Consider the following 27,903-nt stretch of genomic DNA (forward strand, 5'->3'; position numbering starts at 1 on the left):
GGAAAGTCCTCCCTCAGAAAAACCAGTGGTCCCCAGGTGGTCAGGGATGCCCCTGAGATAAAAACGTTGGTGATTAGGATTCCTTAACATAGGTCTTACCTCATAACTCTTACTTCTTGGATGAGTGCTTTTGCTCCTTTGCAGCCAGGGAATAGCAGGAGCTCTGGGTGAACAGAGGCAATTGGAGATTCGTGCTATATTCTGTGCATTCCCTGGGACACTGATGGTGGCCAGGGCATCTTCTGAGTATGACTCTTTAGGGAGTCAACAAAGTTAACAGCTCACCTCCAGAGGCACCTGTTGCCTCAGTAAGGAGTTCACTGACTGAGTAAATAATTCAGGCTAGGCAAGAACCTTGGCAAGGCCAAATGCTTAGAAAATCGATAAGCCAGTGACTAGGCTACTTGGCCTCCCACCATGCTTTTGGAGGGAATATTTCTTTTAATGGTGGCCACATCTGATTGTTTTGAAGGCTTCATTGTGCTTGAAACAATATAAGAAATCACGTAAGACAACAACCAGCAAAGGAACAAACAAAAATCAGCCTCAGCTTCACCCAGTGACATTTTCTGAGAGTTCTTCTGAAATATCTCGATATCCCTACACACCACTCATCTGCGCACCTTTGTTTACATGAATAAATGGCTCCCACAGTGGCTGAAAGGTTTCAATTCTGGCATTAATCTTCAAAGAAATTCTTATTAAGCAATTTTCTCTATGTCAATTTTTAGCTCTTTAAAATAAGATTCCTCCTCTGGGAATCATTTCCTTGGACAACTAATTCCAAGGGAAGCTCTTTCTTGACAGAATTTATAAATGCAAGCATAGAGAAAATAACACCATTCTGATTCATCTGAAAATCACTGTTGTGTCTTTTACCTATTTTTAAAGTCTTTAAAGTGTTTGGATGATACATGACAGATTAATACCTTGAATTTATGCACCAGAGGGAAATGCCATTATCCACCAGGCAATACTGAAACACAGGACTCTAGAAGTTAGTTATATGATTTACACCTTTTGTACATTCTCTTTTTTTTTTTTTTTAATCAAGAGCTCATCAGTTTAATATATTTATCTATCTTGTCCTTCATCAAAGCACACAATGCCAAGTTCTGAGCCCTTTGAGAAAATGAAGTGAACATACAAGGTTGGCCAGGTAAAATCACATAGAAAATCATGCAGAAACATGATGCTAGAATCACTTTTAATATTGAAAATACTATCATGTATGACCAGGGAAGCGCCAGAGATGAAGAAAAAAATTTCTTCAATTCTCTAAGGTTTTATGAGTTTCAATCCATTTGCAAAGTTGCAGCTATAACCAAATAAAACCTGCTACATAAAACCAAAGAGAAATAATCCATGACAATTCCTATTTCTTTGAAAACGCAGAATTCTTTTCAGTACTAATTTTAGCAGTATTCAAGGTTGAAGTGTAAAAGGTATCTAATACAACATAAGCTACTTATATGTTCTTTCCTAAATATCAAAGATATTTTACTGCTAGGTTAATCAACCTCTAATCACCAGTGAAGGAAGGACTGGAATACTCTGAAGCATCTCAGCACAGGCAAGCAAGAACCAAGTCAGACCCAAGAAAAGAGTTGGTTTTTAAATTCTTTGGCAACAATAAAGTTGTTTCTGTTAGAAACCCTAAATTACCTTTTCTTTTATAGGCTCTCAATCCCAATACTTGATTTTCAAATTTTTGTCACTTGCTATGGAAAGACTTTGATCGTGTGGTAAATGGTTTTACAGTAAGTGGGCAGGACTGCAAGTAGCAAGATGCAGAACAAGGAACTTATTCTCAAGAGTTTCATTTTGATGGGTTGCCTTTGATCCCACAAAGACCGGATTACAACTTTAAAGTCCATCCTAGCAGTGGGTGGATCACCTCCGGAACCGACCAGAGAACAAAGCACATTCCAAAGACAGAAATTGCAGGACCTGGCTTAAAACTCTTGAGCTGCAATTCAGGGACTTCACCAAAAACAGAAACTTGATACTTGTGCCAAGCCATCTAACAACCACAGAATTTGGGAGAGCATTCAGTTCACTTCTTTTTTTATCTGTCAGGTCTCCAGCTTTTCCCTTTAAGATCACCAGGTTTGTTCTTCAGCAGCCACTGTCAAACAAAGAGTTTTTTCTTGAATATCATATTGACTTGTATTCTCTTTTGCCTATACCTTGTGCAAATGACAGGAACTGTTTAACATTTATGGGAATGCAACAGAGAAAAGAATTTGAAATGCTTCAAAACTGAGGAATTAGAAGACAAAAAATAGTAAGAAAAGCATTCAGAATGTCTACAATAAAAGAAAGAGAAGGGAATAAAAGAAGTCAAAGATTTGTTTTTCCTTTGGTGAAGGCCAGCCAGGAATTCTTGAAATTCTTCAAGCTACACTGAGCTACATCTTCTAGATCGAAACGTGAAGCTGCACAGGATTTAAGCACATGCTTCCATAGATGTTTCAACCACTGGCAATTTCTGCTCTGACAGAAAGACTATCTCTTATCTTATTGGGTCTCTACATCTTTTACAGCATATTCATTAAAGTTGTTTCTGACTCTTAAATTTGGTTTCTGAGTAGTGAGTTTTGTGAAAGGCATAAAGTGTTAGATTTAATGCAGACGAAGGCATAAAATTTTTCACGCTGTGAGCACTCTTCCACATATCTAAGAGATCTGTCCTGGGTGAGAATTCCCCCTGAAGCCCTGGGGGAGAACTATATTCAAATGAATCATTCCCAAATGGCTAAGTTACAGTCTTATACTTACAGGTACTGAAAAGAGGGAAACCTTGTAGCTGATGTCAAGAAGAGAAAAAGACATTAGAGAGAAGAAAAGGAGTGAGACTTCTCTCTTCTGTGTCCCCTGGCAGAAACAGGCTCCTGGCATGAAGTCCATTTGAGGAAGGACATTGTTTGTACTGTGTTTGAATTGAACACTCTGACCAGGAGGAACATCCATAGGAAAAAAGAATTAATTAGTCCACCAGCAATACATTTAAAACAACAACAAAGCCTTTTGGAAAGTTCCTGGGGAGAAGGTACTACTGATGAACTTGGGGTATTTCCTCCAAGATTTCCACAGAAAATGATACAATTTTAGGCTGTAATACATAAAACCCAGTGATTGATTCAGCCTTTGAGCTACAGATGACGCTTTGCAGAGTATCAGCAGATAGGATCTTGGGATCCAGCTGTGGTAGTTTCATATGCACAGAGGACTCAGACCCCAGTCCTTTGAGAAGGGTGATGCTTTCCCCAAGTTGACTCCTTTACCCCCAAAATAAACTATGAATCTCACCCATGGAATTAGCCTGCTCAGAGTAAAAACTACTGATAAGCCTAATGACCCTCCTAGGCTGCAGACAAAATATTAATATTTAGTTTAGTTAAAAAAACCAGGAAGCTCTTTCTACCTAAGTGTCTATGGTCAAAAAAAAAAATCAATGTCTGTCACTAATCATGAGGTATTCTGCTTTAAAAAGTGCCAAAAGTTCTGAAGATCATTTTTAGAGGCTTCTAAATGCATTATTTATAAGTTCCCTTACTCTCACAGAATTCTTTATAGCTGGAATTGTAGTAGTAATGGAGCTTGGCTTTACAGGCAGAGACAGAAATAGAAACAATAAAACTTTAAAACTTACTAAAATATTTTAGGAATAGGCTGCTGTAAAATATCAGGCATCTACAGAGCATGCTGTGGTGCGAAATGCTCTGAAGGCCTTATTGTGGCTTCTTGGAGATGACCTATATAACTCACTCACAGCATCTTCTCTCAGAAATACTGAATCTTTCCAAGTGCGCACCGTGAAACTTTCTCAGACCACATTCCAAAAATGTTATAATGTCTATCCCAAACACATATCTTCTGTACTTTCACATCTCTAAAATGGAGTGAGACAATTCAGTAATGCAACATTTAATAGCAAAATATGCTTTCAGCAGTCTGACTACAGCTCTCCGGTTTGAGTTCAATTCCCAAAATAATTTTTGGCAGGAAGAAGTATTGGGGGGTGGGGAGAAAGAGAGGCAAGGAAACAGAAAAAGAAGAAAAAGAAGTAGATTTGTGAAACTGGAAGGTTAGGTAAAATGCTCCTGCCTTTGAATTTTCATGCATTATTTATTAAATGTGAACACCTCCATTATATTTCAAAATGCCTTGATGAGAATTCAAACAAAATATTTTAAAATATTTGAATCCCTGGGCAAATTTTGAAGAAACTCAATTGGTCCCAAACTCTCATCAAGAAATAGCAGTTCTAGATAGCCTAATGGATAAAACAGAGCTCTGTGAGTTATGGTACCTTGAAGAGTACTGAAGCCCATGCCAATACACATGCTCCTGGACGCCATCATCACATTCTCTTTTGTACTTGCATTCATGTTTTAGACAACCTTTTCAAATGACAGTATTTTCTTTCTCAGCGCAAATAAAGGTAAATTCTTTCTTCAGATACCAGTGTGTGTGAAGCACTGTTAATTCAGAAGCGTTCAATACTTCTTTCTGGTTTGTTCTTCTGAAGATACAGGAAGAAGCTCCAACATTCTTTATGGATAATAAGCATTGTCCAGTCCATTAGTAAGTGAAGAAATGGTGATGTTACAAAGGTCAGAGAACACATAACAGGATGAATATGGCTGAGTCAAAAGCTGGGGTACTTTGCATACAACAATCAAATAAAAATGGGCTGCAAATACTTCAGGTCTACAAATGTTAAGCTGCAATTATTTTTGGTATTTAAGAATACTGGAATAACAACTTAGTGAAATGTATTTCAAGGTGCTGAACATGTAGATTCTGATGACAACCACAAAAATGCTCAAGGACTAGAGAAAATGATGTACGGTGTGACAGTAGAAAAGGTTAAAGAGATTAAAATAGATAGGGTTACAATGAGCAATCATATCAGGTGCTCCTTAACCTAAAGCAGAAAAAGGTATTATAAGATCCAATAGTTGGTGGATAAAGTTTGGACAATTCACATATGAAATTAATCCAAATTCCCTTTTTTAAACTGACCAAGCTCTGTTTCAATCAGGCTTGTTTCTGTCACTTGCTCTATTGGAAAATATTAAGTAGTCCAGAAAAATCTGTCTGTCTCTACCAATGACCTCGCTCCAACTCTATTTTTCCCTGCCAATATACTCTGCAATAAATGTATCATGTTGCAGTTCTAGAATTAACTCTTACTTGGCGCTGTGTCAAATGCCTTTCTGAAACACAAATACATGAATTCCACTGAATTTACGCATTGAGCTGTCTTCTCAAAGACTGCAGTGTTTGGCCACATGACCTACCCTGAAACTCATGCACAATACTATTGCATCTGTGTGTCCTGATTTTTCGCCAAAGCTGATTCCGTTCCAGTGGAGGGAACTGTTGGAGGGCTGGGTGAATCCTTTTATTTTCCCCTTCTTTGCTAGAGGGGCTCCATCACGACTTCCAGTTGCATACTTCTATCCTTTCCTTCATTAAAAGCCACACTGTTTCATGCCATACCATACCATGCTGTTGGGCAGGCTAACTCCACACCCACATACTCTTTCTCAGTCTTACGACATGGACTATTATTTCCCCTCTATTTGAACACATCGTCTTCACCTTAAGCATGGTCTCTTTTCCTTCCCTGCCCTTACTATTACCTTTGTCCTGTCATTAATCCCATGATCATCATTATCAGCAGCTTTACTGCAAATTAAATTAAATTTAAAAAAGGTTAAAAATGCCTTCACTTTAGCTAGAAGAGATTATTTTTAGCCTCTACCTCAATTTTCAGGGTTCCTACTTCTTTTCTTTCTTCTTATGAGCAAAGAGCCTTTGGCAGTTTGCAGTAATGTTCTAAAGTCTATTCACTGACTTTTTTCAATCCTCACACTATGTCCCCTTTTAAACATAAGCACTTCTTACTGGACAGTCCATACCCCGTGGGATTCTTTTGCCCTGAATAATCTTTGCCATCCAGACAGTTCCAGCTAATGTTCACATCTTTGACTTAATACAATTCTAAACCTCTCCAGCATTCAGACTGCTGTGTCCCAATGCCTTCACCTTGCTATTTATGAAAGTTTGTTCTTTGAAGTCAGTAATCCTAGAATTTAGATTATACGACACAGTAGGGAATATGATCAAAGCTTTCTTGGGTAGTGTAGCTAGGTCAGTGTGATGTTCCACTTGAGCTAGTAAACTTTGAGTCCATTAGCTAGAGCAAAGAATGGCAGTACAGCTTCAAATCAGCTCATTCAGAAGTAGTTTGGTTCTCTTTGCTGGGTAGATAATGTCATGTAGACATAATTCTTAGTTACAGACCTATTTCTTTCTTTGGAACAGGCTTTTTATTTTTTAATTAATTTAATTTATTTAACTTTTGGTTACCGATGCGAGCTTGTTTTCTCCAGCAAAATTTTCTATAGCATGCTAATTTTTTATGAAAATAAAAATTAATATAGATCACATTTTGTCAATAACTTTGTGAACAAATGAGTTAGCCCTGTATGTCCTTAGCAGTATCTGTTTACCAGCTATATATATATATATAATTACAGAAAACACCCCAGCAGTACAGTTACAGAAAATCCTACGTGTACATATATACTTGTGCCTAACCCAGATATATATATCTAATCAATGTATCTATACCTTAGAGGCTACAGCAAGCTCTGTAACCAACCAAAACCTGCTCTCCCCGAACAGCACTATTTTTTTGTATTGAAATAATTACAATTGGAACTCATCTCACCTCCTCACCTGATTTTTCTCTTCCACGTAACTCAACCAGGCTTGAGAAATCATGTGTGTCCTCCTTGACCTTCTCCACACTGTCTTCCCCTATTCTTTCCCTCCTCTTGGCTGACCAGCAGAACTCTGCTGAAGGTATTGTCATTGTTTAGGAATGGTATTCTCCAATTTAGTGCTCCCATGCTGCCACTCGCTCCCCCTCTCCACCCTCACTCCTGTGGTGTGTTGGAGAGGAGAATTGGAGGAACTAAAGGCGAAAATCACAGGTTGAGATAAGAACAATTTACTGGAATGAGCAATAAGACAAGAAAATGAACAGTAATAGTAACAATACTAATGACAGAAGGTATAAGAAAAGAAACGATTCACACGGAAAAAAACCACCTGACAATAGACAATACTGGATGGCTCCCCTTGACTGGAAGGAACCCCTTTTCCCCAGAAGAGAGTCCCCTTTCCCTGCCCCCAGGAATGATATCAGGTGGTACAGAATAACCTCCATACCCCAGCTGTGGCCCCTCCTGGCTACTGCCAAAGTTAACCTTGTCCTGGCTGGAACCAGGACAATCATCTAGACTGCAAGGTCCTAAAGCCTCAGCTTTTCATCACCATCCTTGACAGACTCCAGCAGATAGTTTCTTTTGTCATGAGACTGCAGATGAGCAAAGAAGTTGTTCCTCAGAGATTATTTCTCAGTGTTGGGTCTTTAACATGTAATTCTATCCCTGGCAGGCAGCACAACATTATTTTCTGAAACAGCTGAGCTGTCAAGTACTCAGCTCTTTTTAACAGGGAGTCCTCACTAACAGAGATCTGCTCTATGTCTGTTATGTATCTTTGCTCTTCCATTCAGCTCCAGTTTATCCCATCTTCTCTATCATAAACCTTCATCTCTCCATTGCTGAGACTCACAACATCTCTGCTTAGGAGAGTCACCCAATAAACAAATGTACACACATTTCAGAAGAATGTAATCAGCAGTCACTTATAAGATTTTGCTCAGATTCAAAATTAATTTCTCTCTTAGGAAGAATACCCCCAAATTTGTCTTTTTATTATTTATTTTAGGCAGTTTTTTTGTAAATTAAGAATCTCAGTGGGTTTAATGGTGTATTTTTCAGTCCCCACTATTGCCATAAGGCATCACTAACTCTGCCGTGGGATACAATAACAGGCACTGTTGTTCATACATGTGAGAATTATCATTGCTACAAAACAAAAGGGCTGTAACAAAGGACTGGCAGGCCTGCACTCCCCAAAGTACTACCTCACAGTATTGACTGACACAAGATCTTCCCAAGGAGTCAATGTCTCAAGCATGTGGGCGAACTGGATGCACCTTTTACTCAGTCTCATGTTTTAAAATTCAGTTATCAAGATGTCCTCCTTGCTTCATCATTTCACCTTTGCACTAGTTGCAGTAATCAAATTTCCTTGTTGCTTTTTGTCTTTGTGCTATAAACATCACTACTTAACTCTCTGTAAATCACAGAAGACCTCATTAAACCCCCCCACAAAAACTACTGGTAAGAGGAGGCTCGTTACTAAACCCTCACTTACCTCTGTTATAGTGATAGAACACACCACATTCTTTTAATAGGAAATATTCACAGCTTGGCTTCACACCTTAAGTGTGCAGGGATCAGAATGCCTGATTTTCAGTTATTAAAACTAAGTTAAAAGAAGTATATGAGGGATGAAAATGGTGAACACTGAAACGTATTAGCTACATATGGAAAAAATCTGAAGGAAAAATGAGGAGTTCAAACATATCAGTGATCAAGCCTAGAGTTTACGACATTCAGCAACAAAATTAAATATAGTTTACTGCAATTCTATTGCCAGAGAAAAGAGCAGGCTGCTAAAACTTATCCATCTCTACCCAGTGAATATGTGATCAGCCAATGGCACAAGATGCTCCATTAGTGTGACAGAAGACAGAATTCAAAGTTCAAAAGCTATATGACTGTGGATTTCAGCCTAAAACTGAAAACCATGTGCATCTCTCAAAAAAAAAACCCAACCAAAAACCAGCACCACTCAATCTCCCAAAGCCCAAATAAACCCCAAATCCCAACAACCACTCAACAACTCCCAAATCCTTTCTGGTTACCTTAACAGTTACTAGGATAATTTTCAAACTAATTCTACCCTTGACCCTCAGTTAGAGAAGTAGAGAAGACAAGTAGAGAAATCATTGTCTGAAGGTATAAATATTCTCTGCATTCAGTAAAAGCAGCAGCAAATAAAGCAGCCAACTGTAGTTTACATAAAAGAAGAATAAGGAAAAGAGTAAGAGACCTTTCCCTTACAGACCTTCCCAGACTTCTCTGAAAGTCACTCCAAATAAGCATATAAAGCAAGGTTTGCATCAATCACCTGGAAGCATAGAGGAACCTCCACTCCAAATCCCAGCCCCCTGCCCCATGCTGGTTCTACTCTTCTCTAGGCTCTCAATTTCTCTTCTCCTAATGCTCCCTCCTGCTGGTTTACAGCCCTGCACACTGGGGAGCCAGCTCTCCACTGCCACTGACTCTTGCGGGAGCATCAGCAACACATATGTTGCCCATTTCTTCCAGGTGCATTTTTTATTCAAGCCCCACTGAAATCAGTGGAAGAAGTCTTGGGATGTTGGATCAGAACTCAGAATTTTAAAAAACTTTGACATTAAATGAACCCTACAGCTTGTTAAAAGGGAGATGCTGGAAATGAGTTTGCTCCCAGCAAGATGGGGTTTGAGACAGAGCTGTTGGAAGTCAACACAAACAAGTTTGACTTGCTACTCATTTCTTTCTGTTATGGCACCAGTAACACCATTTTAGAAACTCTTTTGAATTTCCCATTTGAAAGTTTCCAGCAAAATGGTGGATGCATAATACAGGCAACAGCAAGGTAATCCCCCAGGCTGAGCTAGTGAGTAGGCACCATCTAGCCACAACCATTCTGAAATGTCACTTCTATTCAACAGCCACTGGTAGCCGAACAGCTCTCACAATCAACAGCTTAACTTCAATTTTATGACTTTTCTGAGTGCTTTTCATAGGCAATTAACATGCAGTTTTAGGGAAGGTGACCAGTCTTATGTAAATAGTAACTTTCAAAAAAAGTTTCAAAGATAAGGCTGTTTTCAAAAGGGTAAGGTTACGCAGTTATGACTGACAGTTTTCAGTGTAGTTTGCAGGGCAGAAATACCTTGTTTTAAACATGATAGTCAAGAAAACTGAGTTTTCTAATTGTAATGATATTTTCATTTGAAGTTTTGAAAACCATGATAGATTCCTTTAGTCCTTTTGTGTGACATCTGCATTTTCAGGCATATGGTTTGGCTCCTAATGCTTCATCCAGTACAGGACTTATTTGGGTCAGTCATTTATATATATAAACACTCATATAGCAACAAGGCAGCAATTGTGATTTTTGTGACTATCATCAGCTAAAGGATTTGGTATTTTCTTCGTTGCTCAAGCAACTCATAGGTGTCAAGAAACAGAATCATTTTGCAATTCTAGCCTACCCTGCTGCCTCTTGGTGTTCCTTACAGATGCTCTTCCATTACTTTTTACACATTTTAGAAGAAAAGTATCTGATGTTTTATGAGGAATAACCCTAGAAGCAATGTAAAGCGCAAGTCTTAACCAGAAAGTTTTAGGTCTTTTCCCTTCTATAAGGCCCCTTCCCTTTTGCTTAGACAGCCACATTTTTCCCAATGTTTTTTAAATGTTGTATGTATTTATGGAGGAATTTTCAAAGCCACCAAGAGGATTTTGATGTCAGACTACAGCTTTTTGAATGAGTTCTGAACATACAAATCCATGCACAGACTGAATATACATTAGGCTTTCCATATGTGCTAGCAAACAGCTAACAGAGCTCGCAACTATGAGGCACCCCAAACTATACTCAATTTGATTCTGCACCACTTTAGTTATTGCAACCAGATCATCTACGGGCAGCTAAGCTGCATATTGCCATGGTGAGTTTGTTCTGTTGTGAGAGACATTAAGAGCAAGAGGCTGCAAAGCCATTTGACTTGCCAAGCAAGCCAAATCCTAAATATAAACCTCCCACCACAGTATATTCAATTACAAAGTCGCAACTGCCTCCTATTCCAATTAGTGTTTTTACAGGATTTTAGGGAACACCCCCTTCCATTTGCAGCCAACCAGTGCAATTCCCTTCCTGCAAATGATTCAATTCCTCTGTGTTCTTCATCCCCAGAGGGCTGGTTTTCAAGGAGAAATGTAGGCAGCACCATTGGTAGGAGGTCTAATCCCAATGGCCTCACACATGCCTATGGTGGCCAACTGGATTGCCAATTGGTCTTTGAGCTGGAGAAGTATAAAGCCATATGGGCACAACTGTCAGCCTAGCTGATGTTCTAGTAACACTGGGTTTTTTTTGTCAGGGCAGCATGTTTGTAGTTATAGGTCTCCCAAAAAGAACAGTTAAATAGAGTTTTCAGGAAGCTACATGTCAGTTATAGAGAACAAGTGACATACAGCACAGAGGATGGATGGCAACCAAATGTAAATGATATTGTCAATGCAATAGACTTAGCAACAAGGGTTCATTTTTATCACAACTATTTTTACCTGAAACTGCTTTAGGAATAATATTTATCTTCAGCTGAAGATAAAACACAAACTAAATATAGACTTGTGTAGGTAACTAGTGGTCTTAGTATCATTTTAGAAAACATGCATGCGATTTTATAATCTGTAATGATGGGTTCCCCAAAAATATGAAGGTTTTTTCCCTTTGTGCAGAAATCTGCTTGAACGTCAATATAACAATTACTACCGGTAGATGGAATTTTTATATCCATTTGGTAGTGATTTACACCAGTGTTTTCAAGGCTGCCAACAAGCAAATCCAGAAGGCAGGCAGCCAAAATTCCAGAAGAGACAACTGTCTTTTATTTTATAGCTTATGCTTTTTGAGCTTAATATGATTTTCCACTAACAAGTTCTGTACCTTCTCCAAAGTGCTAAAACGGGTGTGCAGAATTGCAAAGTAACACAGCCTCTTCAAGGCAAGATAATATTAAAGTCATGGTAAGTTATAAAAGTTATACTGTTTACTTAGGGGAAAAACCAGTAAGGTTAAAAGAACTGTACATGATTTATTTTTAGACACTTGTTTCAATGGTTACGTTTTTGAGCTTGACTATAAATGACACAACAATAAATCAGCTAAGTGTTGATTCCCATTTGATTAAAAAAAAAAATCAATAAATACATAAGAGACATGGGAAAGATTGCTATAACACTTAATAGGAGCACAAAGTATGCATTGGTTATATCATGTGCTTGATAAATAGGATGCAAATCACATCTAATCTTCTTAGAAAGGCATTGAAAACAAGCTGAATTTGAAGGAGCAAAAAATGCACAAACAGAAACAGTTTTCTTGTTTTCCAAGAACTCTAGGAGGTGGGTACCCATTAGCACGGTGAGGTCCAAATATTGTCCTAAATATGATTACTGATGCTTTTGAATGATTTCTAATGCTAATAGCATTAGAACATTTGCAAGAGCCATATTAGCGAAGAAAAAACGACTCATCCATTAGCCTAGACTCTATACACAAAATGAAGGCCTAGTTACCTGCTTCATATCTATCAACGTGAGGGATGAAAGAGTCTGTGTAAAGTATTCATTCTTCCACTGATCCCATATTGGAAAGGTGACCCATCTAAGCATGGCACATGCTCACTGCTCACCTGAGCAATAGCTGCCACTTGTCCATGACCATCTGAAGCCAAAATCAAATTAGCAAAGTTGACTTCATAGAGAAGGTTAGCCTGGGTGCCTCCTGATAACTGCACAGAAGTGAACACCCAAAGAACACCTTTCACTGTATCAGAAATTACTTTATAACTAAAGACATATAAGTCAAAACCAAAAAGGCTATATATAACATAATGCTAACAGGCAGAGAACAACATTCTTTCTGAAATAATGTCCTTAAACTGAATCTCTGTGTTCAGATATGAACTGGGAACGACTCCTCTTTTTTGCTTTCTTCTCCCTGGCACAGTTTTTTGTCTGACTACAAAACTTAACATCCCATCTTCTTTCTTAGTAAAATTTGTCTGTCCCAATGAATTCCTAAGCTACGTCTCATTTCCGACTCCATGGCAGTACAAAGAACAAATGCCAGCTTTAAAAGAAGCACTCTTGCATAGCAGTATGGATCCTGTTGCATGTGCAGGGTGTACAGTGTTGGTGTAGCCTCAGAAACAAGATCTTACTCAAAGACAGGTTACGAGCCCACAGGCTGCAAACCTTGACATGCATGACTGAGGAAAAGCAGCCACTGCACACGTGATACTGATCCCACAAAATCACTCAGCCTAACCACACTGTGTGCCTTCCCCCCACCTGTTATGACCTGTACAATACATACCTCCGTACACGTCCAACTTGTAGCAGATTCCCATGCACCAAATAGACACTTCCCTACAGCCCAGTTTTAATACATGTGATGCAAAGGACTTTTAAACATACTTTGAAGAAGAAACAGAGTTACTCTAGATGTATCTTCTGTGTATTTTATTGATCAATATACAATATACAAGCATATACAGCACGTGTATGTGTCTGGATATACACACATACACAAAATGCCATGTGTATGATACATACAACAAACAAGGCCAGATATCTGGTCTTGCAGAGACCTTTGGTCCAGCACAGAACCAATGACCAGGGTGGAGGCATACAAGACCTTCAGAACTGTAACACTGTCTGTTCTTAGAGCTGCCTGAGCACCAGGGCAACCTCTGTAATAGGACAAAAAGACAATAGATATCTACTTGAGATCCAGTAAGAGAGAAGATGGTTGCTTTTATCTTACCACTGGTTATTCTGTTTTCCAAAGGTGATCCATTATTCAGATTATTGTGACCTGCTGCCTTTAAACCAGAAGATAAACAGAAGGTGCACAGAAACTGCTGAGTGGGTTCCACAGCACAAAGAGTAGCTAAGAAAGCCCACTGCAGAGCCATTGCAGATGATGAATCTACACCAGGCCCAACAGATTGTTGGGACCCAGAGGCTGAGATGTGGGAAAGCTGGGTAAACACTAGAGAAAGAGCTCAGAAGGAATCCTTGTTTTATCCTTCGCCCACCCCCAAACCTGCTGTACTAACTCCAGTACCCTCCACTAATGCCACCACAGAATCAGTCAGAACCCACCAGTATGCTAAAGAATTTTTTCCACAATAAAGAATTACTTCAATTTTATTTGTTATTAATGTATTTTATAAGAAAAATGGTAAAACTGGTCGAATTGGTTATCAGGCACTTGGCTGTATGTTTTACATAGGAAACCACAGTTGTGAGCTGGAAAAGAAGCCTCATGCTCTCACAGTGGTTTCTGGGAAGAAGAAGAGGTATAGTTACCAAGTTTGTGGCTATTTTATATTTTAACTTTTTAGGCTCATGAGAACAGAAAGAATACTGGTGATACAGCTCTGAGAGGCATATTTTGCTGTTAATAAATGGCAAAACACATTTTAATCCATATTTTTTACCATAAAATACTGTCAGTTAATAACCTAGACCTGAATTTCTTCCTCTGTTGCAAGTTCATAGCTTGGATCAATAAGACATGTTCCTATCATTTTCCCATCAGACACTACTGGAGAAACAGAAGGTGTCTGCATAGTAAGTAAAGAGAGAGTAGGAGAAAATCTGGGGGTCATGGTTGGTGGAGGGTATCCATGATTATGGATAAGGGGAGGATAACGGCATTTATTAAAAGCTTGCCCTGATGTTATATTTGGCATTCTTGGTGGCACTGTCCTTATGCCAGGCTGTGCTACTGATGTTATCAAGGGAGGAGGGAAAACAAGAGATTTATCCTTAGAGAAGTTGTGAATGTGAAAATTTTCATCTTTCAGTTCTGCAATATCATTAAACACTGAGGCAAGAGGTTGAAATCTGGGTTCGCAGCTGAGCACATAATCCCAGTTATAACTACCTCCAAGATCCTCATCAGAGGTGTCAACAGTTGCAAGCAAATCATACCCAGAGTCTTGCCTATCTGACATCAGGACATATTCTCTTGTGAGGTCTGTCATTATGCCTTTCTCTTTTATTCCAGTTTTTGCAACTGTTTGAGACAAAATTTTGTGTGCATAGGCTGTGTCACAGGCTTCTTCTCTGCTTTCTCCTTTAATGGTCTGCATGTTCTCCATGCTTTGCATGGTAGCCGTGACATCCGTTTCTGCAGACTGACAGGAGAACTGATCAGGCTCTCTTGGGATCCCCGAATCTGGCATCTGTGAGCCATGCTCACTCAGTGCTGAGCTAATGCTTTTTCTGCAAGGATACTCATAGATCCTTTTGATTTCCTCGTCCTCTGCAGTCTCTCCTTCAGCAGAACCGTGGCCACTGGAGTCTGAATGCCTGCAAGAGACATCGTCATCCTTCCCCTCTCCGATTCCTGCTAGGCTCAGCCATTTTGCTATAGTGCCCATGGGAAGCATACTGCTCTCAGTACTTTGGATTTTCTGGCAGTCCTCATCTTCTCTTACTGAATTCACATCAGTAGCTGAGGAGGATACTGCTTCTTTTTTCACACAAGCATTCATCAAATTTTTCTGTTTAAGTCTCAGGGTAAGTGTGATAAGACTGACAGCAAGCAGCAGGAACACCGTCAGTGAGGTAGAAACACTCACCATCAGGCTGTGTGCTGACAGTGTGGGATCACTCTCAGGAGAACTGGAAACATTTACAAAAACCGTGCATACTGTGAACCTCGACTCAATTTTGGGGCTATGAGCTCTTACCAACAATTCCAGAGTATCATCATTCCTTTTGATGCCATTTTTCTTTCTGTGAACAGTCTGAGTCAAATAAATATTACCACTGGTTTGATTCACAGAAAAGAATGGAGAAGGTTTTAGAAGGGAGTAATGAACAACTCCATCCAGTCCACCATCACTGTCAGATGCTGTTACTCTGCCAATCAACTGGCCTGCTTCGTTCTTCTCGGGGAGATTAAAGAAATAATGTTCTTGTGTAAACACTGGGTCAAATTCATCTCTCCCCTCAATATCTACCTGAACTGTAGTGGTAGCCAGTGAGTCACCTTTGTCTTTTGCTTGGATTATTAGACAGTACCTATTTTGACTTTCATAATCAAACATTTGCTTTGTATGAATATCTCCTGTTAAAGGATCAATAAAGAACATGTCATGGTCTCTAGTAGCTTCACGATGAGCCAAACATGAAGAGTGAATGGAGTAGGTAAGGTGTCCATAGGAGCCTTTGTCAAAATCCAGTGCACAAACAGCACACACAAAAGAAAAGGTAGGCAGATTTTCACTGACAATGCAGCTCAGACTGGGAAACAAAAAAAGTGGGGCATAATCATTGTCATCTAGGATGCTAACAAGAACAACAGCAAAAGCCATATTTTTAATATAATTTCCTCCATCTGTGGCTTGGATAATCAAAGTGAATTTCATGGTATCCTCATAATCCAGTGTTTTCATCAAATTCACAGATCCTGTTCTACCATCCAAGCAAAAATGCCCTCTGTCATTTCCAGAGATGATAACATAAGTGATCTCTGCGTTAGTGCTGGCATCACAGTCTTTTGCTGAAACCAAAGTGATGTGACTGCCTATAGGGATGCTTTCTTTGACATGAACATGGTACTCTGGGCTGCTAAATACTGGAGGATTATCATTAACATCCAGCACAGTTATTAGTACTGTAGCAGTTGAATTCAAGGAGGGTGTTCCATGATCAGAGGCAAGGAGGACCAACTGGTGAGAAGAAGCTCTTTCCCTGTCAAGAGCACTGCTCAAAACAAGACTGCCCACAAGTTTGTAGGATGTTTCTGACCCCATGACACTTGTTTCTATGGAGAATAAATTCTCAGCATTGCCAGCAATAATAGAGTATTCGACATAGGTGTTTTCACATGTCCAGTCACAGTCGATGGCTGAGAACAGGAGGATACTTTCTCCAACTGAGGCATCCTCGCTCACACTGAGATTGTACAGAACCTTTGTGAAGCGAGGGGCACAGTCATTTACATCTTCTACATGCACCTCCATGGAGGTAACTGCACTCAGAGGGGGACTGCCACCATCTGTGGCTTCTATCAGGAGATGAAAAATGGAAATATTTTTCAGCTGTGTGACTGCTTCCGTGGTGAACACTGTACCTGAAAATGAAACAGAATTAACAAAAGCCCACACTTCCCAGGCAAGTAAATGTGATTCCAAGAGCTGATTCTAAAGAGTCATATTTGAAAATGACTCAGCTGTAATGGCTGTACACAACAAAATAACTCTCTCACATCTGGAGAGTAGTGGGTCAATGTCTGCATAGACATCAGTGACAAGTGGCGACCCTCGGGGTCTATACTGGGACCAGTACTGTTTAATACCTTCATCAGTGACATAGTGGGATAGAGTGCAGGTTTGCAGATGACACCAAGCTCAGTGCTGCAGTTGACATGCCTGAGGGATGGGATGCTATCCAGGAGGACCTGTACAAGCTCAAGAAGTGGGCCCATGGGAACCTCATGAAGTTTAACAAAGCTGAGTACAAGGTCCTGCACAGGAGTCAGGGCAACCTTTGATATCAATATAGGCTGAGGGAGGAAGGGATTGAGAGCAGCCCTGTGTAGAAGGACTTGGGGGTACCAGTAGATGAAAAACCGGACATGACCCATCAATGTGCGCTTACAGCCCAGAAAGCCAGTTGTATCCTGGGCTGCACCAAAAACGGTGTGGGCAGCAGGGAGAGGGATGTTATTCACTCCCTCTGCTCTTAGAGCCCACCTGGAGTGCTGCATCCAGCTCTGGAGTTCTCAGCAAAGAAAACACATGAACCTGTTGGAGCAAATCCAGAGGAGGGCCATAAAAACAATCAGAGGGCTGGAGCTCCTCTCCTATGAGAAAAGGCTGAGATAATTCAGCCCAGAGAAGGCTCCAGGGAGACCTTACTGTGGCCCTAAAGGAGGTTTATAAGGATGGGGACAGACATTTTAGTAAGGCTTTTTGTGATAGGACAAGGGGTAATGGATTTCAATCGAAAGAGGGTAAATTCAGAGCAGATATGAGAATTCTTTTTTTCAGTGAGGGTGGTGAAACACTGGAACACATTGCCCAGAAAGCTGGTGGATGCCCCATCCCCAGAAACATTCAAGGTCAGGTTGGACAGGACACTGAACAACCTGACCTATTTGAAGATGTACCTGCTCATTGCAGGGGGTTGGACTAGATGACCATTGAAGATCACGTCCAAACTATTCCATGATTCTAAGAGGTCATAGCTGATGCTGTGAAGGCAAGACCTCCCCTCAGTGGTGCAGTATCAAATACACATACTGCACTTAGACCAGAAAAAATATGCACATTTCAGGGACAAACTGAGAACTCCAGTCTTTGATACAATCAGTTCCCCACTGATAACGGCAGATTTAGCAAAAACACATGATGGAATTTGGCCACCACAAATTTCCAGAACTCAAGTAATCACTGGCAACACATGAGAAAGCAACAGGACTCTTCGATTTATACTTAAATAGCTGAAATAATAAACCACATGCTTACAGACTCACCATTCTTATGATCAATGGAAAATCCCTCAGAGGAAGAGAGGATTTGGTAGGAAATCATTCCATTACGTTCAGAATCCCTATCCATGGCAGAGAGTGTCAGAATAGTGGCATCCATAGAAATGAACTCTGGCACGTTCACCTGACATACAAAGCAAAAATAGAGCTTTATAAAAGATTTTAGACATTAAAAAATACATTTGCCTTTATTTGATCTTATTAGAAAAACCCACACAGTTCCCAGCTTTGGAAAAAGTTCTACCCACCCATTTTCTTCTGGGACAAAACCAGAGAGAGTTGAGATATTGAAAACTATGCCTTCAATATGGCCAGAATTCATAGTAAGTTTTAAACAGTAGTAAAATCCATCTAGTTCATTATGACAGCAGCTTCAGAGAATAAATGAATCACTTTTTTCAAGAGTCACTTATGGACTGCAACTAAAGGCTTTTCCCCTTGCTTTCAAAAACTCCTTCATTTCCATACATGGAATACAGTCTGCAGTCTCTGCAGTGTAAGACTGACCACTAAAAAAGCCAACATATACACCCTGAAAATTCCAACACTAGGGCACTTAATCACCACTGGACTATTCCTAGAATTTAGCTTTTCAAAATACTCCATTTTTTTTCTTCTAGGAAACCAAGAAAGTCCATTCCCTTTTTAAGAATTTTCATTGTTTCAAGTCCAGATACAGCACTTTAGTGACCAAAATTTCCTTCCACCTTATAAATCCAACTTCAAATGAACAGTATGATATAGCAGCCACCTCTATCATAACTTGAAGTGTTAGTTGAAATAATTTAAACAGAGAGATTATATGTATATAATAATCACATACATATATTAAACTACATATCAGGAACATAAATATGAAAACACTTGAATAGACAATAAAAGCGTAAAAATACAGGATGATGAATAGGGAATTATACATATCATCAACCAAAAAGCAGCAGTGTATCTTACTTGCCAAGCAACACATCAACACATCAGGATTGTGGAAGGAGAAGCTCAGCTGTTTACATTAAAATAGCAAATAAAGCTATGCTGTTTTGCATCAATTAATAATGCTCCCTATAATGTCTACTCCAATCTACAAAAAAAGTTCCTAGCATTTGCACAAGCAAATACTTGCCTAAACTACTCTCCAAAATCAGACACATACGAGGGTTGAGGAAAACTAAGGTCTAAAAACCACTTGAGTATTAATAGTACGTTTTTTCCAGAATGTAAAGTTAAGATTTTAAGTGGAAAATTTACACAAATTCTGTCAACTCAGGCACCCAAAAGTTTCACAGGTGCCTACAGTTTGTCCCAGAGGCATCTAAGTGACTAAACTCCTGTGCCTGCACATGCTCAGAGGTTGAAAATTCTTTACTAAGCCAAATGTTTAGACTTCTTTCTTTACTAAAACTGTCTGAGACTTATAAATGAAGCATTATTAAGTCTAAGTCTTCTGTGGTGCCTCATATTTTTGGCTCTGGGGATATCTACCACACACAAAAAGCACCAAATCAAACAGCTCAGTTCACAGAATTGCAGAATGGCTGGGGCTGTTGGGCACCTCCAGGGAGGTCACCTTGTACAATCCTTGATTGGGGTAGGGTCACCTAAAACAGGGTGCCCATGCCTGCATACTGCTGAGTTTTGAACATCTCCAGAGACACAGATTCCACAACCTCTCTGGACAACCTGTGCCAATACTTAGTCAATGTTACAGGTTTTTTTAAAAAGAACATGTTTCCTGATGTTTACACAGAATTTCTTGTATGTCCATTTGTGCCCACTGCCTCCTGAACTGTCACTGGACACAACAGAGAAGACTTTGGTTTGCCCATTTTTATTTGCCCACACTAGTATTTACACACAGAGGAGACAGAAACCACAAATATTGAAAACGGAATAGTTTCCTCAGGCCTTTCAGCAGAATTCTTAGGAAGGGGCTGGCATTTCCTAGAAGAGGTCTGCTCTGTTTCTCCTCAATAATAGTTCGCAGAGACCTTTCTTTCTAAGTGCTCAAGACAAATATAAACAAGCACTCCTACTATTTGTCATCATTACGGAAAGATGCCACGTGCTGCTTGTCCATTTGCCTTGTTCCCACCTGATAAAAGTCTTGAGTAAACACCGGAGGGTTATCATTGATGTCCAAGACAAGAATGGTGAGTTCTGCTGCTGTTTGATGCACAGAGTCTGAAACTATGATATGCAGTGTATATACAGCAGTTTCTTCAAAATCTAATGGTTCCACCACCAAGATTACACCACTGTATTGATCGATGGCAAATTTCATTCCAGGACTATTATCAGAAATAAAACCAAACTGAAGTGCTGGTCTGGAGTCTGCATCACTTGCTGACACTCGAGTCACTATAAAACCAGGCAGGGCATCTGAAACAATAATTTTGAGAATAAGTCAGAGTTAAAAGATAGTGTTACAATTTCTAAAGATTTTGCCTATTTTGTAATATTGGATCTTGGATATTTGTGATCTTTCCATATAGCTTTTGATATATTTAAACCTTGTGCTTTACAATAATCGCAATATCCAGAAAAGCTATGGGAAAAATAGTGGATTTCTTCAAAGGTATGTGCCGTATCCCAATTTTAATTTGGGTTTTCTTTAGACTTTCCCAGATCCAGTGTAGTCATAACAGTTTCTTCACCAGTAACAGGAACTTACATAGTTTTCCACAAGCATTTAGGTGATGTGAATTTACTGAACAATGCCACAAGAATATTTAACTGAGGCAGAGACCCCTGATCTGGGTAGGACCAGCAAATGCAATTCTGAAGCTGTTCCAAAGGAGAAGGCCACTAGAGAAAAACAAGGGCTTCAGACAGACCTACATGGCACAAAAATATTAAGAGATCAAGGTATAATCCCATGAGATTGAGAAACTGGATACAGACAGCTTTTGTCATGGGCCAAACAGACAGTACCAGAGACTGCAGACTGAACCTTTTAGTGATCATTTTACAAAGCCTGGAACTAACAGGAGATAAACCATTTCTCATTTGCATGCCTGGGGCACGAAGCCTCAACAATGCTGTGCCATTTCCTAAAGCAAGTGGTCTTAAATGGAATACAAAAAAACTAATTAAGTAACCGGTAGTTAAGAGCTGCTGTGCATCTATGAATTCTGTACTTGTCACTACCGGTGGGAGAGAAATTTAGGAAAGACTAAAACATATCAGAAAATACAGACTTGATATCTTCTCTTAACAGGAATACTGCTGTTTATAAATTTTCTGCCGTGTATCTTAATGCATTCACATGATGCCTGTATTTGAAAATTACAAGTTTAAGACTCAGGGTGTGCAGATGTTGAGCTAATGTCACACAACACACAAGATGTATGCTGGGATTAGAACTCAGGAGGTCCTGGGTCCTTCTCTTCATGATCATCAACTGGATCAAGCTATAGAGCACTTTAACACTTCATTCAAATTCATAGAAAGCATTTCTTTCATCACAATGAAGTTCAAAATGTGTCATTTCTAGCAATGCTGGTTTTAACACCAAACATTTTTATTGGAGAAGAGCAGAAATTGAAGACATATGAAGGATACGATACTGGAGTCCAAAATGAACAGATTAAAGTTGTATTTCTGCAGATTTTTTTCTCTCTTTCTGAATTGCCTATGGTTTTGTTCCAAGCTATTCTTAAACACAATGTCTAAGGATTAAAAATAATGCCTCTGAGAAGAAAAGCAGATCACAATTTGCTTTGATATTTCAGTTTTAATAATATCCACTATAATTTTTACTACAGTTGTTTGATTACACAAATCACCAAAAGCAATTCCTAGCCTTAACAAAATTTAGCTGTACTTTCACACTTACTTTCTGGGACCTCCACTTTACCTAGTGGTTGGACAACTGGAGCATTGTCATTAATATCTAACACTTGTATCTTCACAATACTTGTAGCAGAGAATCTGGGGTTTCCTTTATCAGCAGCTTGTACAACCAACCTACAATTAAAGGAAGCACTAATTGTCACTTCTGATCAGAAATCACTGAATTATGCACCACTATTATAAGCAGGGGAAGTTTTAAACCCAAATGATTAGTCATTGCTGTTCCTCATTGCAACTCTTAAATTCCATCTTTTTTTCTGTAAGGTTGACTGTGCACAGTTTTATTTTTTGGTTTTGCAGGAAAAAAAGTCCAGGAGATTCTACACGGCAAAAAAATGATAAAGTCATACCAAGAAAAGGGAAGTGTTCCTCTGTATTCATTTCATCAATTTTCATACCAAATATAAGTGGTTAAGCAACTCTTTCAAGTAAGACACAGTTCTCCCATTGGTAATTCAGAGCAGGAATTAAAACCTAAGTACTAAATTATCATTTGGAGGAACCTGACTCTCTTCATTGTTTATAAAGGGACAAAAGGGTTGTGGAAATGGGAGAATACAAAAACATCCAAAATAGTATTCAGCCAGAATGCCTGCAGACACAGAGTAGCCCTACTACTACATTATAAATGCAAGTGATAAAGTGAAAACTCTGAATACATGCACCATTTGACAATGGCAAAGTTCCCACTGATTTTAGTGGGACCAGAATCTTACTGTCAGATTAGAAGAGTTTTAACTGTACACTTCCATTTCACACCTGCATAAGGATGGGTAGTAAATTCTGTAAACAACTTTTCGATTTCCACAAACAATGTAGCAAAGAAAACAGTAAGCAGCAACATGATAAACATGTAAAAAGGGGGTCTGCTCTTTGTGGGAAGAGCCTTCTGAACAATAAAAAGCAAGTGTAAGCAAAGATTATTTGGAAGACTTCACCACTTCCCAGTAGGGAAGATTCCAGAAGGGAATTCAAAATTAAATCTAACTCAACAGGTGCTCTTAAAATTAAAAAGGCAAAAAAAGGAAACATTGAGCTATGGTAAAGGATATACAGATCAAAGCTGAGCATCTCAATTAAATGTTTTAAGTACTAACAACTGTTTTCATGTTGCACCATGTTTTTTGGCCTCCCTGAAGGTCTTCTAAACACTTTATTTTTCCCTCTTTCTTCTAAGTAACAGTTAAAAAGTGTCAAATCGATGTCACTTCCTAAATGTTCACATGACAGAACGGAATACCAAGGCTGTAACTCAAGCTGTGCCCTGCAGCATTTCCATTCCTTAACCACACCAGCTCTGCTCTGGGTATCCTTGTGGTTTCTGATCCGACAGAATACATAACTTGAATTGCAGGCTAGTATTCAATCAGTGACCATGCATAATTCCATATAGAAAGTGTATTTTTTCTAGAATGAATATTGGTAAGGTATACATATGGAAATATTTTACTAAAAATAATCACTTTCTAAGGTTTCAGGAAAAAAAACCTCTCATGAAAACATCTTAGCCAATGCATTAAAATTAAGGTTCTGTCAACACTTCCATTATAAGTCCTGTTATAAGGGACTTAGATCTTCTGGGGATGAAAATGTTCAATTTATATATATAAACAACTCCTAGCAAATTGGAAAGAACCAACAGTAACATTTTGACATCAAATAGGAAAATAGTTTTGAAAGCTTCTTTTGCTATTCACTTTTCACGTAACAACGTACAGATTAATAACTTATTTTAGGGAGAAGGAATATGAAGCTACAGATTCCTTGAACAAACTGTCAATCTGAAAGTCTAGAATTTGAACATAAATACTGAAATAAATCAGTTAAAGAGAGATGTGAGAATCATTATGCTCCCGTGTTCAACATTTCACCAACAGTAAACATCCTTCTTTTGAAGGATTTATTCCAGGTGTTCTTTTGAAGTCCTAGTTACAAATAAAATGTATTATGCTACTTAAAGTACTGAAAATCAGAACTGATGTTTTCAATTCAGTAAAAAACTGAAGAAAATCCCTCCAAATTAAGTGTCCCCTGTATTAAGGTAAAACAAAGTATTTTGAGGACACTATTATCAAATCAGCCTGATACTAAAAAACCCCACATACTCTGTCAGTCTTTTTGGATGGGGTTTTCTACAAGTTACTCTCATTCATAAGAATTCTTATTGGATGTTTAAAACTTTGAGGTCCCACAGGACCGGAAAACTTGCAAATATTTTAACTGATACCACAACTAAATGAAAAAAAAAAAAGTAATTTCTACTGACACATACACAGAAATATACTTTTTGTGGAGATTTCAGTACTTAAGATGTGTCTGTTACTGAATCTGCATAGTAATATTTTCTCTTCAAGGCATGATTTATTTGCTTTCTAATTCCAGCTATGGCATGACCCATAAAGAAAAATTGTCATGTCCACTTGACCATATTTATTCAGAGTTTTTGAAAAACAGGAAAATACTAATACTTAGTGCAAGACACATTCTAGATGGAAACAGTTTGGAAAGCATCTTTATCACACTATTGAGTAGAAAATTTGAACTATCTGCCAATTAAAAATGAGAACATGTCCCTATTTCTTGGAATTGATTTGAGTGTTTTCACTGTGCCTTTACAGATTTATAAAGAATGTTTCCAGAGCGGGAATAGCTGCACAGTTATTAATAAACTAAAATCCAGAAACTGTCATTGTTCTTATAGTGAATAATCACACTTCTATCAATAAGTGTTGTCATTGATTAAACAAGACTATATTTCTATCTCTAAATTTGGTAAGTATGCAAGAATCTATAGGACAAATGGGCAGCTTTAGTGCTGTTCTCGGTGCTGTCTGGCTTGCACTCAGGTTCTGTGCGTAATGGATATCAACAGGAAACTATGAAATATGTAACATGAATATTCTCAAGCTGAACAAAAAGAATACATTTTTATGAGAACCTTCCATACAAACCTGTAAGACGAAGTGTTTTCATAATCTAGGCCTGTATTAGTTGCTAGAATTCCTCGCGTTGAATCAATTAGAAATGCTCCATTTTCATTACCAGATAAAATTGAGTATTCAGTTTCTCCATTCAGCCCACTGTCAAGGTCGGTTGCAAATACCTGTTTGCAAGCAAAACTGATGCTTAATTAAAACCAGTGGAATGTGATTTCAGAAAGAAAAAGCTTTTACTACAGTCAGGTATTTCTGTTTACTTTCCTTTCGACTGCACACATTTAAGTAAATCATCATCTTTGTCCCCAGCTTGAGTGTCATGCAAGGTCACAAAGTCTGCTAACGAACTGCAATGGGCTGCACATGAATGAGTAATTTGAAATTCAGCTACATAAAACATTAGGGCTGAATGTAATCATTTTACTATTAGGTTGCTGTTAGAATGCTCTCCCTGTTGAGCACATAAAAATGCACTTACTCAGTAGTACAGGACTGACCTTTAAAGTATCGCTGCTATACAGACAAAGGACAAAATAATTGAACTATTAAGTTTTCAGAGTTTTCATGGAATAGTTCATTAATTACCTTTTTAAAATACCAACCAGAAAATGTAAAAAGGGCAGAGGCAATCTGTAAAGATTTGGCAACAGAATAAATAACATTTGTCAGCAGTGAACAGGTTTCTCAAAAACTCCTCTGACTCTTTGAAGAGTTGTCTTTGTATTTTTTTGGTTGCTGAACAAGCATTATAATGAGTCCAGGATCCAAAACATAGCAGAGGCAACCAGTCAGATTGAATAAAGGAAACCTAATATAATGTATTCAGTCATAAAATTTTGCTTGACTGCCTTTTGATTTTTCTCCATTCCTGGACATATGTTTCTCTAAATACAATGTCCATCAGTTTCTAATCACTTTGCCCTGGAGGCATTTGTAGCTTTTCATTTATTTATTCTCTAGAGAAGAAATATCTTTAGTACCTAACATGACCCTCACCGTGACCTGACTTGCAATGCAAGAACATGTACTGAGGAAATTATGTGTTCTTCTAGTCCAACTGATGTCTTCTTTTGCTCTAGCATGGCCAGCTGGAAACATTTTGGGAGAATAGATCCATTCAGAGGAAGAAGTGTTTGCACATTTAAATTAAGACAAGCTGTTCTTCAGGCATCAGATTTTAAATTGAACACTTGGGTTTGACTCCACCAGTCTGATGAGTAGAAAGTATTCTTTTTATTGCTACAGTCCTTTCAGCAGAGGCATTAATACAAGACCCAGCCTATATTGTAACCAGAACCACAGACTTGAATGGTATTTTTCAATTGCTTGAAGGTAAAAATGGAATGTTTTTAAAAAAAGAGAATTTAAATTCTAGGCGCACAATTATCAAGAAGATACAGAATTCTCTTTCAACTTAACAGACCTGAATGAATGACCCGATCTGAAATGTGGCCTAGAAAAAAAAAAATCATTTAATATTTTAGATATCCAAGCAAAGTAGTAGCAACACCGAGAACCCCACTGTCAGTTTTTAAGACAGAGAGGTCCAGAACAGACCTAATCAGATTATAGTGATGAACAGATCAGCCAAACTTCTTCTTAACTACAGCGCTGTGCTTGGGAAGATATACTTCCACTTACCTGTATGATGTCTGTTTTAGGACTCTGGCCTTCCCATACCGATGCTTTGTAATAGCTTTGCTCAAATTTAGGTACATTGTCATTCATATCTTGAATCAAAACTGTCACCCCACAGAACGCTGAATTGAAGCTATTTTCAGCCACAACTGTAAGATGTATTTTACACTTAACTTCATAATCAAGGTACTTTGGCTCTTTTACTGTGATTGTACCTGGTTTATTACAAGGAAAAAAAAAAAAATCTCAAGATGTGACACACTCATTCAGGAAAAAATGTGTACAAATGGAGTTAGGAAACTCCTAACATATATGGTCACTTCCATTGAACACATGACAGAATTCCAGCAAGCTCTCCATTGTGTCCTTTTTTTACTTACCATCACCTGAACATGCTAGTTACTGAACAAATCTTGGATAGGTAAATTTTCAGCAACCACCATGCTGACAATTTCCTAAAACAAAGCCAATTTACTAGCAGAGGGATAGAGACAAAGTGTCTGCATGAGGTGTCCTCCTTGGCACAACAGTGAGACAGCCATGTCAGAAGAGACTCTCGTCCCTCATCTGAGAGGGGCTGTATCTTCCCCTCCATCAAAATCCACATCAGGCAACAGCTGTATCAATTTCTGTATCTGACTGAGAGGTGAAACACTGACTCCTTCTGATGCAGTGAGCCCCCTTCCCCTGAGCTTTTATTCTACCAAAAATAAATAAATAATGAGACTTATTGAGACAACAAGCACAACCGGACATCTCCACATGAAAAGCGAAATGTCCTTGGAAATCCGTAGTCATTGTTTCAATGTTCTAGGAACATACTCATAATCCTCCATTACATCTAAGCATAAGACATGCTAATTTGTATATTAATTTTCATTAGAATTCAAATTCAGTTTTGCATGGACTTTTCAGTAATGACGTCATGAATACTGTTACCCCAAACTTGGGATAGCATAAGAACGCATCAACTGTGGCACTCCAAACTAGTGCTTTTTATTTTTTATTTTCTAGGATAAGCAAACATTAACTATTGTCTATGGGCCTGTGTCTTGAACACAAAGATTTCAAAGGTGTTTTATTTTCACCACAACACTTAAAAATTATCGCATTCTGTTTACAGAGAAAA

General features: G+C 38.6%; 1 protein-coding gene and 1 long non-coding RNA gene across 2 annotated transcripts in view; one reads left to right on the forward strand and one right to left on the reverse strand.

The window, feature by feature from the left end:
• LOC108447298 overlaps window positions 1–2,578 on the forward strand; it is an 86,779-nt gene extending 84,201 nt beyond the window's left edge. The window contains exon 4 of the long non-coding RNA XR_001862780.1: window positions 1,680–2,578. This is a non-coding gene — a long non-coding RNA (uncharacterized LOC108447298). The remainder of the gene's footprint in view (window positions 1–1,679) is intronic.
• Window positions 2,579–13,286: 10,708 nt separating this feature from the next.
• DCHS2 (dachsous cadherin-related 2) overlaps window positions 13,287–27,903 on the reverse strand; it is a 62,629-nt gene continuing 48,012 nt past the window's right edge. Inside the window, exons 16-21 of the mRNA XM_017736747.1 lie at window positions 26,778–26,989; window positions 25,152–25,303; window positions 22,184–22,314; window positions 20,441–20,727; window positions 18,337–18,475; window positions 13,287–16,932 (exon numbers count right to left, since the gene is read on the reverse strand). Of these exons, the coding sequence (XP_017592236.1) occupies window positions 14,309–16,932; window positions 18,337–18,475; window positions 20,441–20,727; window positions 22,184–22,314; window positions 25,152–25,303; window positions 26,778–26,989 (3,545 nt within the window). The 3' untranslated portion in view covers window positions 13,287–14,308. The remainder of the gene's footprint in view (window positions 16,933–18,336; window positions 18,476–20,440; window positions 20,728–22,183; window positions 22,315–25,151; window positions 25,304–26,777; window positions 26,990–27,903) is intronic.

The sequence above is a fragment of the Corvus brachyrhynchos genome, unplaced genomic scaffold (genome assembly GCF_000691975.1).
Source record: "Corvus brachyrhynchos isolate BGI_N302 unplaced genomic scaffold, ASM69197v1 scaffold175, whole genome shotgun sequence".
Lineage (NCBI taxonomy): Eukaryota > Metazoa > Chordata > Aves > Passeriformes > Corvidae > Corvus > Corvus brachyrhynchos.